Genomic DNA, 19,607 nt, shown 5'->3' with positions numbered 1-19,607 from the left:
GAATCAAAGAAAAATAACAGGCAGGGAGGGATATGGTGAATGGGGGGAAAAGAGAGAATGAGAGACGAGAGAGACCTGAGCCTTTTTCAGCTCGATTCCTCCCTGCCATATGTAAACTGGGACTTGCATTGGTAGTGACATTTGGTGAAATTGCCTTTCTAAAGTAATCTCTTAACTTCATCAGTGGGAGGCACGGCTGTGACCGGAGCATCTGTTCTCTTCAAGAGGCGTGGAATCAAAAATCAATTCACAATACCATTCCAGAATGATGATATGGAATGTTCCACACTGGGGAATGATTGGTATATACAGTAGCTGTGTTATTGAGGTGATATTAGATGTTACGTTCCCTGCAAAATCATATGTTTGATGAGATTGAGTCTACTGTATATGAATACTTTTTATTCTCTTATATGAGGTTAGGTGTCTGGTAGAGAGAGATATTACTTGAGTGTGACAGACTGGCTCTCTGTCCAGTTGCAGTTCACAGCTGTTTGATAACCTGATAATCATAATATAGTTCTGTGTCTCAATGCCTAGGAAACCTGTTTAATATTAGCATCTGCCCTTTATTACTCTGCATCTAACCAAAGTAGTGGGTGTTTTAATATCAGATTACTATACATCATGATATGATCATGTGACTTGTGATTTAGATTTCATAATATATCAAATCAGAGAATGATAACGGTTGAGATTCTCTTTGACTATGAAACGTCCTGTTTGTACTAAAATACTGTAGCATCAGTATCAGTGATTGGGTGCCCTGTCGTGCATACATTACACAATCAACTGAGACCTCCTGTCACTTAAGACAAGTGTAATTACATGTAGGAAAATCATCCTTTCTCCTCCTCCCCTCTCCCTACTCGCGTCCTCCTCTTGAGTCTGTCCTCTATTGATCAGCACATATAGATCAGAAAGACAGACAGTTAATAGCCTAGCACCAGTAGCACCCTGTCTGTCTGTCTGTCTGTCTGTCTGTCTGTCTGTCTGTCTGTCTGTCTGTCTGTCGGAAGTAGAAGCACTAATGGCCTCTGCTGTCATTGTTACATGTCTTCCTCACCTCAGCGTTTAGCACCACGCTCACACATATGCAAGAAAGCATACACACACACACACACACACACACACACACACACACACACACACACACACACACACCTTTGTTAAGATGTCTACATACACAGTCAAGCTAATTGCATGCTTATACCCAAAGCGTGATCACTGATCCTATCTGATCGGGTTCAGTATAGCAAGCTTGATAGTGTCCGTGTTGAAGATCGTCCTCACTCCCATACAGCTCTGGTACAGTTATGTATCTGTCAGAGCTAGAAGCTCGTTGTCTGCACCACACATCAATCCCTTTCCCAGGGGCCTTTGCAGTGGAAGGTAGATGTCATGCTGTGACACCGTGCCAAATCCTCTCCGTTGATTGAACGAAGGAGTGAGAAAGAGAGAGAAACCAGCAATCTGGACACAATAACTGACTCTTTGTGATTATTGTGGCCTTTGTCCACCAAATAGGGGAACTGATCAATGTTTTACATTTCATGTATTTATTTTGCCTTTATTTAATCAGGCAGGCCAGTTGAGAACAAGTTCTAATTTACAACTGCGACCTGGCTAAGATAAAGCAAAGCAGTGCGGCAAAAACAACAATGTTACACATGGGATAAACAAACGTACAGTCAATAACACAATGGAAAAATCTGTATGCAGAAAGTGCAAATGAAGGAGATAAGGCGATAAATAGGGCATAGTGGCGAAGTAATTACAATTTAACAATTAACACTGGAGTGATAGATGTGCAGATGAGGATGTGCAAGTATAAATACTGGTGAGCAAAAGAGCAGAAAAACAAAAACAAATATGGGGATGAGGTAGGTAGTTGGTTGGATGGACTATTTACAGATGGGCTGTGTACAGCTGCAGCGATCGATAAGCTGCTCTGACTGCTGACGCTTAAAGTTAGTGAGGGAGATATAAGTCTCCAACTTCAGTGATTTTTGCAATTCGTTCCAGTCATAGGCAGCAGAAAACTGGAAGGAATGGGGGCCAAAGGAGGTGTTGGCTTTAGGGATGACCAGTGAAATATACCTGCTGGAGCGTGTGCTACGGGTGGGTGTTGCTATCGTGACCACTGAGCTGAGATAAGGTGGAGCTTTACCTAGCAAAGACTTATAGATGACCTGGAGCCAGTGGGTTTGGTGACAAATATGTAGCGAGGACCAGCCAATGAGAGCGTACAGGTCGCAGTGGTGGGAAGTATATGAGGCTTTGGTGACAAAACAGATGGCACTGTGATAGACTGCATCCAATTTGCTGAGTAGAGTGTTGGAGGATATTTTGTAAATTACGTCACCGAAGTCAAGGATCGGTAGGATAGTCAGTTTTACAAGGGTATGTTTTGCAACATGAGTGAAGGAGGCTTTGTTGAAAAAAAGGAAGCCGATTCTAGATGTAATTTTGGATTGGAGATGCTTAATGTAAGTCTGGAAGGAGAGTTTACAGTCTAACCAGACACCTAAGAATTTATAATTGTCCACATATTCTAAGTCAGAACCGTCCAGAGTTGTGAAGCTAGTCGGGCAGGCGGGTGCGGGCAGCGATTGGTTGAAGAGCATGCATTTTGTTTTACTTGCATTTAAGATCAGTTAGAGGCCACTGAAGTAGTGTTGTATGGCGTTGAAGCTCGTTTGGAGGTTTGTTAACACAGCGTCCAAGGAAGGGCCAGATGTATACAGAATGGTGTCGTCTGCGTAGAGGTAGATCAATTATTCACCCGCAGCAAGAGCGACATCATTGATATATACAGAGAAAACAGTCAGCCTGAGAATTGAACCCTGTGGCACCCCCATAGAGACTGTCAGAGGTCCAGACAACAGGTCCTCCGATTTGACACACTGAACTCTATCTGAGAAGTAGTTAGTGAACCAGGCGAGGCAGTCATTAGAGAAACCAAAGCTGTTGAGTCTGCCGATAAGAATACGGTGATTGAGTCAAAAGCCTTGTCCAGGTCGATGAAGACAGTTGCACAGTGCTGTCTTTTATCGATGGCGATTATGATATCGTTTAGGACCTTGAGCGTGGCTGAGGTGCACCCATGACCAACTCGGAAACCAGATTGCATAGGTGAGAAGGTACGGTGGGATTTGAAATGGTTAGTGATCTGTTTGCTCACTTGGCTTTCGAAGACTTTAGAACAGCAGGGAAGGATGGATATAGGCCTGTAACAGTTTGGGTCTAGTGTGTCTTCCCCTTTGAAGATTGGGATGACTGCGGCTGCTTTCCAATCTTTAGGAATCTCAGACGATACAAAAGAGAGGTTGAACAGACTAGTAATAGGGGTATCTAACCCAATGTGAGAATTAAGCCAGAGATATTACTTGAGAAACAAGAGGAGCTTAAGAGAAACTTTAATAAGGAAAGCACATACTTGTGAACTCATTTGTTGCTACTGAGCTTTGCTCAGTACAAATGTAATTTAGATTCCATTCTTACATCTGCTGCATATTATCTTGTAGCATTTTGTAATTAAGATGTCAAGCCCTAGGGAAGCTTGTTCCAACAGACTACTACTAACTGAATGTCCTTCAATGCTTCAAGATTGTTTGGGAGAGAATAAACTTGGTTAACACTTTTTATGATCCATCTGTCTATGCACACATAATACTGCATTTAATACTTGCTACAATCCTTTAAAAAAATGCATAACAGGCTATATGAATGCATAGCTTAATCACTCTAACAGAATTCATAAAGCATTACTCACAGAGATTCACAGAAAGTATTCCCCAAATAATGCGGTGGAATTACAAATCCCAAATCTCTCTAGATAACTTTTTTCTGCATCACAGATCCCATCATGGAAGTCTGTACTCTTAGGATTGTGTCTTGTCTGAGAACAGTGTATATTGTTTTTCCTGAAGGATGGAAACGGAGAGAATACTCCAAAGCTCTTTTGGAAAACATAGAGCAGCCATGCAAGACGAGGGATTGTGGTGACTATGAATGTCTGATAAGAAGAACTGAGACGGAATAATTTACAGGGATGAGAATTTACAGTAGGTTTCATATTGGAGGGTTGCGATGAGGTATAGCGGAACACACATAGGAACTCATAATATGGATGGTGGACTGGTAAGGAATGTGAAAAAGAGGTGATAGGTAACGTACGTCGTCATTGAAGGGGCATTTGAAGATACATTCACAAGGATGGAGTTCTGGGATGAATAGAACAGAGAGAAACATTGAGAGAAAGAGAGAGATGGATCGGGTGGGATTTGAACAAGTGCATTTGGATTCCATCCCCTTATGAAGTAGCCTAGACATACCCTCCACTCACCGACTATGTAATACTTCTTCCCCTCTCCCTCTCTCCCTAGAGGTCAAGATACAGTATAACTGTATACTTCTCTTTTTTTTCCCCCGCTGCATCCATTGCATACGTCTCCCTGCCTGAATGCAATGCATGTCCGGGATGCTTTTCTCTAGGCGCCCATAGTGTATGCAATGTATTCACATCAGGTTCCTTGATGCCTGTATTTTTGCAGAATCATACCAGATCGACTCTTATCAATGATATCATGTTGGCATCACTTGCTTCCATTGTATATCATTAACTCAGTAGACATAGCTCTCAGGGCTGTAGTGGAGCCTACTCTAACTGTACACCAGCGACTCGATAATCATGTACATAATGCAATTTATACATGTTATGCAAGAGAGACTGGAGTGCCTCTGCCAGGTCTGGCAGTACAAGGTCAGAGTGGAAACATGTTTCCCTTTCTGGAATGTGTCTGACTTGGCATTTCCAGAAATATGTCTGATCCAACTCCACTTCTATAACTGATAGGGCGACTCTGTTGAGTCATCAGGAATCTATTCAAGGTTGGCATTGGACTCATAGTGCATTCCATTCAGTGTTTGCATTCTGGTTGCATCTGGTTAGAGCTTGGCTGTAGGGACTGTATGATAAGCAGTATGTGGTCATCTTTTGGATGGCTGAAGAGTGGAATATGCCGATAGGGAGGATAGGGTCATCTTTTATTGGAAAGAAGGGTGGATGAAAGACCTGAATGTCGGGGAGGTCTGGGACAAACAGAGAACATCAGTCTTCTCTCTCTCTTTCTCCTTTCCTCTGTCGTTATTCCTCCCGCCTCTTCTCTCCAGCTCTCGCTCTCTCCCTCCATCTCTCTTTCCCTCTCTCCACAACGGCTCCCATCTGGTTGCTATGGAAACTCCACATATGTCTCCCACAGCTGTTTTTCAGTTTTCCCCAAAATGACAGCTGGTTGTTTTCTCTCTTTTTCTCGCACACTCTCCCTCTCTCTCTCTTCACGGTCAAACAGCCTGATGAAACAGAGCACACAGACAAACACACTCTCCCTCTCTCTCTTCACGGTCAAACAGCCTGATGAAACAGAGCACACAGACAAACACACTCTCCCTCTCTCTCTTCACGGTCAAACAGCCTGATGAAACAGAGCACACAGACAAACACACTCTCCCTCTCTCTCTTCACGGTCAAACAGCCTGATGAAACAGAGCACACAGACAAACACACTCTCTCTCTTTCTCTTCACGGTCAAACAGCCTGATGAAACAGAGCACACAGACAAACACACTCTCCCTCTCTCTCTTCACGGTCAAACAGCCTGATGAAACAGAGCACACAGACAAACACACTCTCTCTCTTTCTCTTCACGGTCAAACAGCCTGATGAAACAGAGCACACAGACAAACACACTCTCCCTCTCTCTCTTCACGGTCAAACAGCCTGATGAAACAGAGCACACAGACAAACACACTCTCTCTCTTTCTCTTCACGGTCAAACAGCCTGATGAAACAGAGCACACAGACAAACACACTCTCCCTCTCTCTCTTCACGGTCAAACAGCCTGATGAAACAGAGCACACAGACAAACACACTAAACACAGGGAAAAAGAGCAACAACCTGATTTACATTCATTTACACTGCTGCCAAAATGCTCACTCCCAGAGTTAGCACTGATAAAATCAAGTCCAGTTTGATTCGGTGCGCACACAGTTTATTAGGCATAAAAGGTGCAGTGAAATGTTTACCCGCGAGCTCACTCAACAGTACCGTCCAACATCAATATCAATCATACTCAAATAAAAAGTAGGTAAGAAGGTAGTATGCACAGTGGTAATAATAATGCTAATCATGAAGACAGGGTATCCATTGGTTTTCCGTGAGTAGTATATGAGCTAGGTGGTAGTATTGTGTGTAGGGGATGGAAAAGATATGGTCTTGGAGTGTGTAGAGATGTAATGGTCCACAGCAGTACTGGATAGTACCTGTCAATAATTTCAATAGAACATGACAGTGGGTAGCGTTGGCATATGAACCAATAGTAGAGCGGGACTGAGGACAGTGTTGACCTATGGACCAATAGAACAGCAGAACAGTGGGCAGTGTAAACGTATGGACTAATAGAGGACCACAACACCGGAAAGTGTTGTCATGATCCAATAGAACAGAAACGGAACATCAGCCATATGGTCCAGCATACAGCACTTCTGTTTGATTGCCCTGAGGGTCAATACATACATAGCTCTTGACTTCTGACTTCATGTTCAACAATGCCCTATAAAAACACATAGACGGGTCCTTCAAGTGTGTGGAAGGTCAAACAGACCTGATGCCGTCCAGACTGATGCCTGACTGTATCAGTCTATTATTTCTGATGACTAGTGATTCAATTAATATATACAGTAGTGTTTAGATTTCACAGTTTAGTCATTTAGCAGACAATGTTATCCAGGGTTATTCACCATTCTACTGAAGCACTGTAGGTGAACCAACCACCACATATGTTAATTAGCCTTAATTACTAACCTACAGTAGTTGGGATTATATTCCTGAGCTTTTAGGCGGGAGAGAGACGGTGTTTTTGTGTGTGTGTGTGTGTGTGTATGTGAGAGAGAGCGAGCGAGCGAGAGAGAAATTAGTGTTGAATGACTTTAGGAAGGCTATGTTCTTCCTCATCAACCATTTAAGATCCATTAAGAACCAGAAGACTGTGTGCGTGCGCATATAAATGTGTGCGTGTGCATTAGTCATTTAGCAGACAATGTTATCAAGGGATATCTACCATTCTACTAAAGCACTGTAGGTGAGCCAACCACCATTATCCTTAATTACTAATCTAGGTGGGGTTATATTCCTGAGCTTTTAGGTGGGAGACAGAAAGGTGTGTGTTATTGTGGGCGTGCGTGCGCGTGTGTGTGTGTGTGTGTGTGTGTGTGTGTGTGTGTGTGTGTGTGTGTGTGTGTGTGTGTGTGTGTGTGTGTGTGTGTGTGTGTGTGTGTGTGTGTGTGAGATAATTGTGTTCATTGACTTTAGGAAGGCTGTGTTCTTCCTCATCAACCATTTAAGCTCCAGTAAGGACCATTAGAAGACTGTGTGGGTGTGCATGTAAATGTGTGTGTCTTTCGGTGACTGTGTACTCGTGTATTCATAATACATCCAGACATCCATCCATACGACTAGGATCCTCCATTATCAAGACTAAGCAAAGATTGGTTGGTTGATAAGTGGGGTCCCTACGGTATATGACCTAGAGGGAAATGAATGGAGCGGCCTGTACTACCTGAGGATCAGAAAAATAATCACTAACAAGTGATGCCACTGGCTGTGCTGAAACACACACTGCAAGGTCAAACTATACCGCAGTGAAACTGTTACATCATTGTTACAGTGGTATATATATATATATACTACCAGTCAAGGGTTTTTCTTTATTTTTACTATTTTCTACATTGTAGAATAATAGTGAAGACATCTGTCATTGGAATTTCATAATTCCTATAATTAAATTCACTCAGTCTATTTTATAAGAATTTGTAAGATTCCCATTTGCATAAAATAGACAGAGACCAGTCTTATCAAAATTAGATAATAGTATTCATTCTCGGAGCTCGCTCCCATGGAACCACGAACAACAGTTTATATACAAAATATGACGTCATAGGTTATAAAATGTCCTTCCTCCTATCAACCAGGACAAAGCAGGTTCAAACGTTTATTCCAACCCCCTAGCTCACACACACTATTATCAAGATTAACTTCTGGAATCTTCACCTTCATCCATCACTATTTGGAAGACAGTTCCAGATAATGGAAAACCCAGGGAGGCACTCACTGCCTTATCTAAACATCCCAGAGTTAAGTTGAGTCGGTTCAACCATAGGTTAACGACCCTTTTTGCTTACCCTAAAAACCCACAATCCATTCCTCCCCAACCTAGCTGAATGGTACTTATTATGTTTAATTACCCCCTGTTTCATGCTAAACAATCCCTTCCTTATGAATTAACATTATTAATCAGATATAATAAAACAGAGTAGACGTTTAATTAGTTATAGTTCTATTTAAAATGTAGATATTGTTTAGTCATTATTCAGAAAATTCCTAACAACATCAAAACTATGAAATAACATATATGGAATCATGTAGTAACCAAAAAAGTGTTAAACAAATCAAAATACATTTTATATTTCAAATTCTTTGACTTGATGAAAGCTTTGCACACTCTTTGCATTCTCTCACCTGGAAAGCATTTCAATTCACAGGTGTGCCTTGTTAAAAGTTCATTTGTGGATTGTCTTTTTTCTTAAGCAAGTGTTGTGACAAAGTAGGGCTGGTACACAGAAAATAGCTCTATTTGGTAAAAGACCAAGTCCATTGTAGCTCAAATAAGCAGAAACGACAGTCCATCATTACTTTAAGACATGAAGGTCAGTCAATACGGAAAATGTCAAGAACTTTGAATGTTTCTTCAAGTACATGATGAAACTGGCTTGGAGGATTGCAAAAGGAAAGGAAGACCCAGAGCTGCAGACGATAAACTCATTAGAGTTAATTGCACATCAGATTGCAGGACAAATAAATTCTTCACAGAGTTCAAGTAACAGACACATCTCAACATCAACTGTTCAAAGGAGACAGCGTGAATCAAACATTCATGGTCGAATTTCTGCAAAGAAACCACTACTAAAGGACACCAATAAGAATAATAGACTTGCTTGGGCCAAGAAACACTATCAATGGATATTAGACCGGTGGAAATTTGTCCTTTAGTCCCAATGAGTCCAAATTTGAGATTTTTGGTTCCAACCGCTATGTCTTTGTGTGGCACAGAGTAGGTGAACGGATGACATCCACATGTGTGGTTCCCACCGTGAAGCATGGAGGAGGAGATGTGCTGGTGTGGGGGTGCTTGACTGGTGACACTGTCAGGTGATTTATTTAGAATTCAAAGCACACTTAAAACTGCAAAATCTTATCTCCGCCAACAGGACGAGTGTGAACAGTTTGGTGATGCATGGGTCGCAAGGAGGGGTTTGTCACTACATTAATAAATACAAATATCTATCCGGACCTTTGCCTTCTAGGAAATGTGTTTGACCGGACCTTCTCAAATAGTATTTGTGTACCCCTGACTTAAGGTAAAACAACCCTGTGGGGCTCCTCACTATGGTTCACCTTGGTAATTACAGTGGTTGTTACGCTCACTGCTAATGGCTCTGGTTAAGTGAGTGTTTGAGAGATTCAGTGAGTCAGTGTGTGCACAGACGCTTTATAGGTGTGTGTGTGTATGACAGTGCATGCCAGTCTGACAGAGGCTTGCGTGAGTAGGTCAGTGTTCTGCTGAGGTAAGGTCTCCCAGTGTTTATCCAGCATCCATCTTGGCTTATCACTGTTGTTGAGGGAAAATATGTCTAAAGACCTCCCCCCTCGCTCCTCTCTCTCTCTTTCTCTGCCCTCAAATCTGTCCATCTCAGTCTTTTATTAATTCTCTCTGTATCTAATACTCTCCCTCAGTAATTTCCTTCTCCTTTTATCGCTTTCATGTAGAATCATTATTGAGGGTAGTGGTTAGGGCAGATCTGGGTTAGTCTGTGAGTAAAGGCTCAGCAGTTCTGTGTTCCTTGTGAATAATAGATGTTGGTGGGTGAGTACTGATCGTTGTAAAGCAGATCTATGTCTATGTGTGAGTACAGTAGAATGGTTTGTAGAGAATTACCAGGTAATCTGTGTCAGCATGTCAGTGTTATGGATACTGTATTTGTAGTGCAGTGTGTTAGTGCAGTCCACTGTGGCTCAGTAGAGCTGATGGGATGTGAATGAGTGAGACGTGTGTTTCTAGGCAGGCGCTCCACCTGTCAGACCAACTCCAGTGTTTCCCATCTCCAGTCCTCCAGTACCCCCCCCCCCCCCCCCCCAACAGCACACATTTTTGCTATAGTTCAGGACAAGCACACTTGATTCAACTTGTCAACTAATCATCAAGCCGTCAATGAGTTAAATCAAGTGAGTTTGTCTGGGGCTACAACAGAAATGGGTGCTATTGGGGATACTGGAGGACTGCTATAATACACACTGACTGACTGACTGACTGACTGAGTGACTCCTGAAGGGCAAACAGAGAACAAGTCACACACAGGGGGATTTTACTGGAGAGGAGGAAGCTGTCGTGTGTGTGTGCTGCGTGTTGTGTGTGCATTTGCACTTGCGCTTTTATTGGGAAAATGCACTGGGTTTTTCCTAATAAACCGTTGTCTACCTATGTTGTTTATCTGGTATATTTCCTCCTAATGTCCTGCCTATCTCTGTTACTACATCCACATGTGTTCACACACCAAGCTGCACGTTTGCATTTCTCTCTCTCTGTTCTATGTTGCAGTGCTGCGTCTACTGAAGGAGAGAGCTGACCCCAACACACCTATCTCCTCTGGAGGATCTCTTCTACACCTGGTAACACATGCACACACACATGCACAAACACAACTACATCCACCTGCTGTTTTTCAATTAGCTCACCACTATCTGACCGCGCCTCTCTCTATCTCTTTCTCTCTCTTTCTCTTTCTCTCTCTCTCTTCATCCCATAGTGTGCTCGTCATGACAATGTGTTTGCGGCTGAGGTTCTGATCGAGCGAGGGTTAAACGTCAACCTGCAGGATGAGGACCTCTGGACAGCCCTGCACATAGCGTGTGTGTGTGACCACGCCGACATGGTGCTGCTACTACTGCTGGTGAGAAACACACACACGCGCGCACGCACGCACACACACATATACAGTTGAAGTCGGAAGTGAAACTGAGTCAGGGTTGTAAGCCTCTTTACTCGCACACGCTTTTTCAGTTCTGCCCACAAATGTTCTATGGGATTGAGGTCAGGGCTTTGTGATGGCCACTCCAATACCGTGAATTTGTTGTCCTTTAGCCGTTTTGCCACAACTTTGGAAGTATGCTTGGGGTCATTGTCCGTTTGGAAGACCCATTTGCGACCAAGCTTTAACTTCCTGACTGATATCTTGAAATGTTGCTTCAAAATATCCACATAATTTTCTCTCCTCACGATGCCATCTATTTTGTGAAGTGCACCAGTCCCTCCTGCAGCAAAACACCCCCACAACATGGTGCTGCCACCCCCGTGCTTCATGGTTAGGATGGTGTTCTTCGGCTTGCAAGCCTCCCATTTTTTCCTGCAAACATAACGATGGTCATTACGGTCAAACAGTTTTATTTTTGTTTCATCAGACCAGAGGATGTTTCTCCAAAAAGTATGATCTTTGTCCCCATGTGCAGTTGCAAACCATAGTCTGGCGTTTTTGATAGTTTTTATAGCGTCTTCCTTGCTAAGCGGCCTTTCAGGTTATATCGATATAGGACTTGTTTAACTGTGGATATAGATACTTGTGTACCTGTTACCTCCAGCATCTCCACAAGGTCATTTGCTGTTGTTCTGGGATTGATTTGCACTTTTCGCACCAAAGTACGTTCATCTCTAGAAGACAGAACACGTCTCCTTCTTGAGCGGTATGACGGCTGCGTGGTCCCATGGTGCTTATACTTGCGTACTATTGTTTGTACAGATGAACGTGGTACGTTTAGGCGTTTGGAAATTGCTCCCAAGGATGAACCAGACTTGTGGAGGCCTGCAAATTCTTTTCTGAGGTCTTGGTTGATTTATTTTGATTTTCCCGTGATCAAGCAAATAGGCATTGAGTTTTAAGGTAGGCGTTGAAATACATCCACATCCACCTCCAATTGACTAAAACCATGTCAATTAGCCTATCAGAAGCTTCTAAAGCCATGACATAATTTTCTGCGATTTTCCAAGCTGTTTGAAGGCACAGTCAACTTAGTGTATGTAAACGTCTGACCCACTGGAATTGTGATACAGTGAATTATAATTTAAATAATCTGTCTGTAAACAATTGTTGGAAAAATTACTTATGTCATGCACAAAGTAGATGTCCTAACCGACTTGCCAAAACCACAGTACGTTAATAAGAAATTTGTGGAGTGGTTGAAAAACGAGTTTTAGTGACTTCAATCTAAGTGTTTGTAAACTTCCAACTTCAACTGTGTGTGTGTATATATATATATATACATAAATACACATATACACACACGTAGTACGTATGGATAAAAAAGAGTTGGCCCTAAGGAGAGTGGTTCCTTGCAGTATCATAAAGGTTTTGGTCAGGTCTGGTGTCTGCAGTATTAGACTGTCAGAGTGGTTTGGGTCAGGTCTGATGTCTGCAGTATTAGACTATCAGAGTGGTTTGGGTCAGGTCTGGTGTCTGCAGTATTAGACTATCAGAGTGGTTTGGGTCAGGTCTGGTGTCTGCAGTATTAGACTGTCAGAGGGGTTTGGGTCAGGTCTGGTGTCTGCAGTATTAGACTATCAGAGTGGTTTGGGTCAGGTCTGGTGTCTGCAGTATTAGACTATCAGAGTGGTTTGGGTCAGGTCTGGTGTCTGCAGTATTAGACTATCAGAGTGGTTTGGGTCAGGTCTGGTGTCTGCAGTATTAGACTATCAGAGTGGTTTGGGTCAGGTCTGGTGTCTGCAGTATTATACTATCAGAGTGGTTTGGATCAGGTCTGGTGTCTACAGTATTAGACTATCAGAGTGGTTTGGGTCAGGTCTGGTGTCTGCAGTATTAGACTATCAGAGTGGTTTGCGTCAGGTCTGGTGTCTGCAGTATTAGACTATCAGAGTGGTTTGGGTCAGGTCTGGTGTCTGCAGTATTAGACTATCAGAGTGGTTTGGGTCAGGTCTGGTGTTCGGTACTATTAGACTATCAGAGTGGTTTGGGTCAGGTCTGGTGTTCGGTACTATTAGACTATCAGAGTGGTTTGGGTCAGGTCTGCTGTCTGCAGTATTAGACTATCAGAGTGGTTTGGGTCAGGTCTGCTGTCTGCAGTATTAGACTATCAGAGTGGTTTGGGTCAGGTCTGGTGTCTGCAGTATTAGACTATCAGAGTGGTTTGGGTCAAGTCTGGTGTTCGGTACTATTAGACTATCAGAGTGGTTTGCGTCAGGTCTACTGTCTGCAGTATTAGACTATCAGAGTGGTTTGGGTCAGGTCTGGTGTCTGCAGTATTAGACTATCAGAGTGGTTTGGGTCAGGTCTGGTGTTCTCCTGATTAGGTCCAGAGTGAGACAGGAACAGCCGTAAAGGAGGGGACAGGAGCAGGTGGAGACATGGAGGTTGGGCTGTGTTTGGTTTGGTGTTAGGTCCTATTCCGGTTATGTTGGTTGGGTCTGGTGTGGTAGTGTGGCAGCAGACCCTGTATGGCGGGGTGGGCTTGAGATACACTCAGGGGAGATGTGGCTGTGTTTGAAGAGTTGCCAGAAAGAGTGAGAGAGAGAGAGAGAGTATGCGTGTCTGTGTTTTCACCTCCCCTCTTTCTATCGGAGCAGTGTTTGATTTCCCTAAAGCAGTGCTGCAAGAGGAGAGCTGCATCAGTGGGTCTGTGTGTGATATAAATATGCCAAACACTACTCCTGCCAAGGGGACCACTTGAGTGAGAGAGTGAGAGAGTGAGAGAGAAAGAGAGACTCTAAATGTCTTCCATTCACTTTCAACTGAGACCCACTTTCTAGCTAATGAGGTCACATCTACAGTACTCACACAGGATTCAGCTTTACTGTCAGTCAGGAGAGAGAGAGAGGTATGGAATGTTAGGGTGAGAGAGGGGTAAGAAGAAAGATTTTCAAGCTACTGTAAACAAAATGATTACATGCTTCTTCAGCTTCCCTTTGGTAAATTATGAGGGAAGTGTGTAAGTATCTGTGCGGCCTTGTGTGTGTTTGTGTGAGCAAGCTCAATGAAAGAATGAATGATATTCCCCCAAAAATTGAATGGCTGTGCGTGCATGTATCTTTCTCTGTGTGTCTCTCTCTCTGTCTTTCTGTTTGTCTCTCTGTCTCTCCCTCTGTCTCTCTCTCTCCCTATGTCTCTCTGTTTGTCTCTCTCTCTCAATTCAATTTAAGGGCTTTATTGGCATGGGAACTCTCTTATTCTCTCCCCACCCCACCCCTCCTCAACCTTCTCTCTCTCCTTCTCCCTTCCCCTTCCCCCTCCGCACCCCCACATATCTCTCTCTCTCTCTCTGTGTTTGTGTGCGTGCATGTGTAAATGTATGTGTGTTCCTCAGAGTAAGATAACATATATTACAGAATTATCAGAAGGGTACAAGAGGACAGCTGAAAGGAGAGCTGAGGCAGTGGCTGAGTAAAAATAGCTATTTTTGAAGCTGATACAGCCTCTGCTTCCCTTTCTCTTTCTGCCTTCCTGACACCACATGTCTTATCCAGCACTGAGCCTGCCAATGCACAGTCACTCTGCTCCGATCCCAAGTAAGACCGCAATCAGGGCATGTTTTGTTGATCATTCCTATGGAACTGCTGATAAACATCAAGCTGATTTACACAATCAGTGCTTTGTAGTGAACGTTTATACTATTAGTGTTATGTTGTGCAATCTAAGGCATTATACAATTGTTATAGATGCTCTTGAAACACAGTGCATTCAGAAAGTATTCAGACCCCACAACTTTTTTAGTTACTTATTCTAAAATGGATTGAAAAGTTTTCCCCCCTCATCAATCTACGCACAATAACCAATAATGACAAAGTAATAACAGGTTTTGAGAAATGTTGGCAAATATATATATATATATATATATATATATACATATTCTTTAAATACCTTATTTGTGTTAGTATTTATATTTATAGTATTTATACCCTTTGCTATTGTCACAGGCCAGCTCATAGCCTGTGGCAAAAATGAGGGGACGCAAACAACAGGTATAGGCCAATTTAAAAAATGCTCTTTATTGTAAACAAAACTATTCACTAAACTAAGAAAAAGGAATGAGGTGTGGAAGTATCATAATGTAAGGTGCATCATGTATGTAAAGTGCATGGATGCGTGAATCTGTGTGTGTGAATGACTGAGTGAAAACTATGCAAAAGTACAAAAGAACAAACAAAACAGGTTCATACCTGGAGGAGCGGAGAGAGATAGAGAGGAGATTAGTGACAGTTTAAATACTCTGATCCCAGATGACTCCAATCACTAACGACCCTCCTCTGCCTGCAGGAGGAACCGCCCTTGCAATGCAGAGGAGGAGCCGTGACACCCCCCTTTTTAAACTGAGGGTCCCACCCTCAACCCAACTTCCTCCAACATATTCAAAACAATTCAAATTTCCCCAAAAACAAACAAAAAGGATACCTGTCCCAGCTCCTAGTAGTAGCCCCGTGTCCCCCAACTGACTGTCCACCCCTCAAACTCGGCAGCCCTGGTACCTAGGGAGCAATTTAAGAGGAAAGAGGTGCAGACAGCCCATAGGGGTCAGCAGATAGAATATACAAACTAGGTTAAAGGAGCACGGGACAGAGCATCAGCAATGTTATTATCCTTACCACTAATGTGTCTAATATCAAGGTTGAATGGTTGCAAGAACAAAGCCCAACGCATCAGGCGCTGGTTGGGATTTTGCAGGGACCTCAGAAAAATAAGTGGGTTGTGGTCAGTGAACACAGTTAAAGGGGTCAAACCAGAACCAACATAGACCTCGAAGTGCTGTAAAGCCCAAACGAGACCTAAAGCCTCCTTTTCAATTACAGAATAGTTTTTCTGATACTTATTACATTTCCGGGAGAAGAAACTGACTGGACACTCAACATTGTTATCATTCTCCTGGAGAAGCACAGCGCCGATTTGAAAGTTTGGTGCTGCCAATACAGGTGCCAAACACAAAAGAGCCTTAACTGCATCAAATGCCTCTTGACACTGGGTGGACCAGATAAATTCAGCCTTGGCCTTCAACAGATTGGTCAGGGGGGACACTACTACTGAAAAGTTTTTACAGAAAGCACGGTAGTACCCCGCCATTCCCAGGAAGCGCACCAGTTCTTTCTTTGTGCACGGCTGTGGGAACTGCTTCACAGCCTGGACCTTGGCTTCCACGGGAAAGACAAAACCCTGACCAACAACCTTGCCTAGGTATGTGACTGTAGCTTTGGCAAACTCACATTTTGCCAAATTAATAGTCAACCTGGCCCACACCAGTCTTTCGAACAGGGCTTGCACTCTTCAAACATGCTCCTCCCAGGAGTCTGAGTAGATGACCACGTCGTCCAAATACACGGCACACCTTTCCAGACCTGAGACCACCGGATTCATTAGCCTCTGGAAGGTGGCTGGAGCATTCCGCAAGCCGAAAGGCATCACTGTATAAGAGAACAAAGCAGATAGAGTTATAAAGGCAGCAATCTCACAAGCTCTTTTGGTAAGGGGTACTTGCCAATATCCCTTTAAAAGATCAAATTTGCTAACATACTTTGCTGACCCAACTTGATCAATACAGTCCTCCATCCTAGGAAGAGGGTAAAGGTCTGCTTTAGTAACATTGCTAACTTTTCTATAATCAGTGCAAGGTCTGAAAGTGGAATCAGACTTTTTGACAAAAAGACAGGGCGAAGCCCAATTTGAACAACATGGCTCTGCAATACCATTGTCCAACATATACTGCACCTCTGTTTCCAGTTTCAATCTCTTCTCCTCAGATACACGATAAAATCTCAGTTTGATAGGCTTAGCGTCTCCTATGTCTATATCATGCTCAATTAAGTGGGTTTGCGATGGAGTGTCAGAAAACAAAACAGGGTAGTTTCTAATACGAGCTACCAATTCACCACGTTTCTCAGAGTCTAAATGATCTACCAAAACCCCAAGGCTTGGCAAAGTCTGGGAGTTTTTCAACCGACCTTGTAAGACCTCATCCGAAACCCTAACGTCCTCCTCTTCTCCCCCCTCCACCAAATTAAAGCCACAAGATGCAGTGACTGGAGCAGCAGTCAATGCTGACCTCACCGCTGGAGTGCCTTCAACTTTGCTTAGATCACGGGAGGGATAACATTTTAACAGGTTCACATGGCATAATTTAGAGGACTTCCTATGACTAGGGGTTTCAATAGGATAGTTCAAATCTGACACTTTACGCAACACATTGAAAGGACCACAATATTTTGCCTGAAAAGGTGAACTTACAAGAGGCAGAAGAGCAAGTACACGATCACCGGGACTAAACTCACGCAGCTCAGCCTGTCCGTCATATAGCAGTAATTGCAGCCAAAGGTGATTCAACAAAGTACTGAGTAGAGTCTGAAAACTTATTTAAATGTGATATTTTCGTTTTTTTCACCTTTATATAAGCAGGTAGGCTAGTTGAGAACAAGTTCTCATTTACAACTGCGACCTGGCCAAGATAAAGCATAGCAGTGTGAACAGACAACAATTAGTAAACAATTAAGTAAGTCAATAACACAGTAGAAAAAAAAGAGAGTGTACAGTGCCTTGCGAAAGTATTCGGCCCCCTTGAACTTTGCGACCTTTTGCCACATTTCAGGCTTCAAACATAAAGATATAAAACTGTATTTTTTTGTGAAGAATCAACAACAAGTGGGACACAATCATGAAGTGGAACGACATTTATTGGATATTTCAAACGTTTTTAACAAATCAAAAACTGAAAAATTGGGCGTGCAAAATTATTCAGCCCCTTTACTTTCAGTGCAGCAAACTCTCTCCAGAAGTTCAGTGAGGATCTCTGAATGATCCAATGTTGACCTAAATGACTAATGATGATAAATACAATCCACCTGTGTGTAATCAAGTCTCCGTATAAATGCACCTGCACTGTGATCTCAGAGGTCCGTTAAAAGCGCAGAGAGCATCATGAAGAACAAGGAACACACCAGGCAGGTCCGAGATACTGTTGTGAAGTAGTTTAAAGCCGGATTTGGATACAAAAAGATTTCCCAAGCTTTAAACATCCCAAGGAGCACTGTGCAAGCGATAATATTGAAATGGAAGGAGTATCAGACCACTGCAAATCTACCAAGACCTGGCCGTAAACTTTCAGCTCATACAAGGAGAAGACTGATCAGAGATGCAGCCAAGAGGCCCATGATCACTCTGGATGAACTGCAAAGATCTACAGCTGAGGTGGGAGACTCTGTCCATAGGACAACAATCAGTCGTATATTGCACAAATCTGGCCTTTATGGAAGAGTGGCAAGAAGAAAGCCATTTCTTAAAGATATCCATAAAAAGTGTCGTTTAAAGTTTGCCACAAGCCACCTGGGAGACACACCAAACATGTGGAAGAAGGTGCTCTGGTCAGATGAAACCAAAATGTAACTTTTTGGCAACAATGCAAAACGTTATGTTTGGCGTAAAAGCAACACAGCGCATCACCCTGAACACACCATCCCCACTGTCAAACATGGTGGTGGCAGCATCATGGTTTGGGCCTGCTTTTCTTCAGCAGGGACAGGGAAGATGGTTAAAATTGATGGGAAGATGGATGGAGCCAAATACAGGACCATTCTGGAAGAAAACCTGATGGAGTCTGCAAAAGACCTGAGACTGGGACGGAGATTTGTCTTCCAACAAGACAATGATCCAAAACATAAAGCAAAATCTACAATGGAATGGTTCAAAAATAAACATATCCAGGTGTTAGAATGGCCAAGTCAAAGTCCAGACCTGAATCCAATCGAGAATCTGTGGAAAGAACTGAAAACTGCTGTTCACAAATGCTCTCCATCCAACCTCACTGAGCTCGAGCTGTTTTGCAAGGAGGAATGTGAAAAAATGTCAGTCTCTCGATGTGCAAAACTGATAGAGACATACCCCAAGCGACTTACAGCTGTAATCACAGCAAAAGGTGGCGCTATAAAGTATTAACTTAAGGGGGCTGAATAATTTTGCACGCCCAATTTTTCAGTTTTTGATTTGTTAAAAAAGTTTGAAATATCCAATAAATGTCGTTCCACTTCATGATTCTGTCCCACTTGTTGTTGATTCTTCACAAAAAAATACAGTTTTATATTTTTATGTTGAAGCCTGAAATGTGGCAAAAGGTCGCAAAGTTCAAGGGGGCCGAATACTTTCGCAAGGCACTGTATATACATTGTGTGCAAAAGGCATGAGGAGGTAGGCGACTAATTACAATTTAGCAGATTAACACTGGAGTGATAAATGATCAGATGGTCATGTGCAGGTAGAGTTACTGGTGTGCAAAAGCAGAAAAGTAAATAAATAAAAACAGTATAGGGATGAGGTAGGTAAATTGGGTGGGCTATTTACCGATGGACCATGTACAGCTGCAGCGATCAGTTAGCTGCTCAGATAGCAGATGTTTAAAAGTTGGTGAGGGAGATAAAAGTCTCCAACTTCAACGATTTTTGCAATTCGTGC

General features: G+C 42.8%; 1 protein-coding gene across 2 annotated transcripts in view; it reads left to right on the top strand.

Annotated features, from left to right (window-relative positions):
* LOC139380627 (myosin XVI) overlaps positions 1 to 19,607 on the top strand; it is a 180,384-nt gene that overhangs the window by 30,063 nt on the left and 130,714 nt on the right. For both annotated transcript variants that reach the window (XM_071123511.1, XM_071123510.1), the window contains exons 3-4: positions 10,718 to 10,788; positions 10,926 to 11,069. In XM_071123511.1, coding sequence (XP_070979612.1) covers positions 10,718 to 10,788; positions 10,926 to 11,069 — 215 coding nt within the window. The remainder of the gene's footprint in view (positions 1 to 10,717; positions 10,789 to 10,925; positions 11,070 to 19,607) is intronic.

Source organism: Oncorhynchus clarkii, chromosome 22, assembly GCF_045791955.1.
Source record: "Oncorhynchus clarkii lewisi isolate Uvic-CL-2024 chromosome 22, UVic_Ocla_1.0, whole genome shotgun sequence".
Classification (NCBI taxonomy): domain Eukaryota; kingdom Metazoa; phylum Chordata; class Actinopteri; order Salmoniformes; family Salmonidae; genus Oncorhynchus; species Oncorhynchus clarkii.
This window is presented reverse-complemented; position numbering and strand designations above follow the sequence as displayed.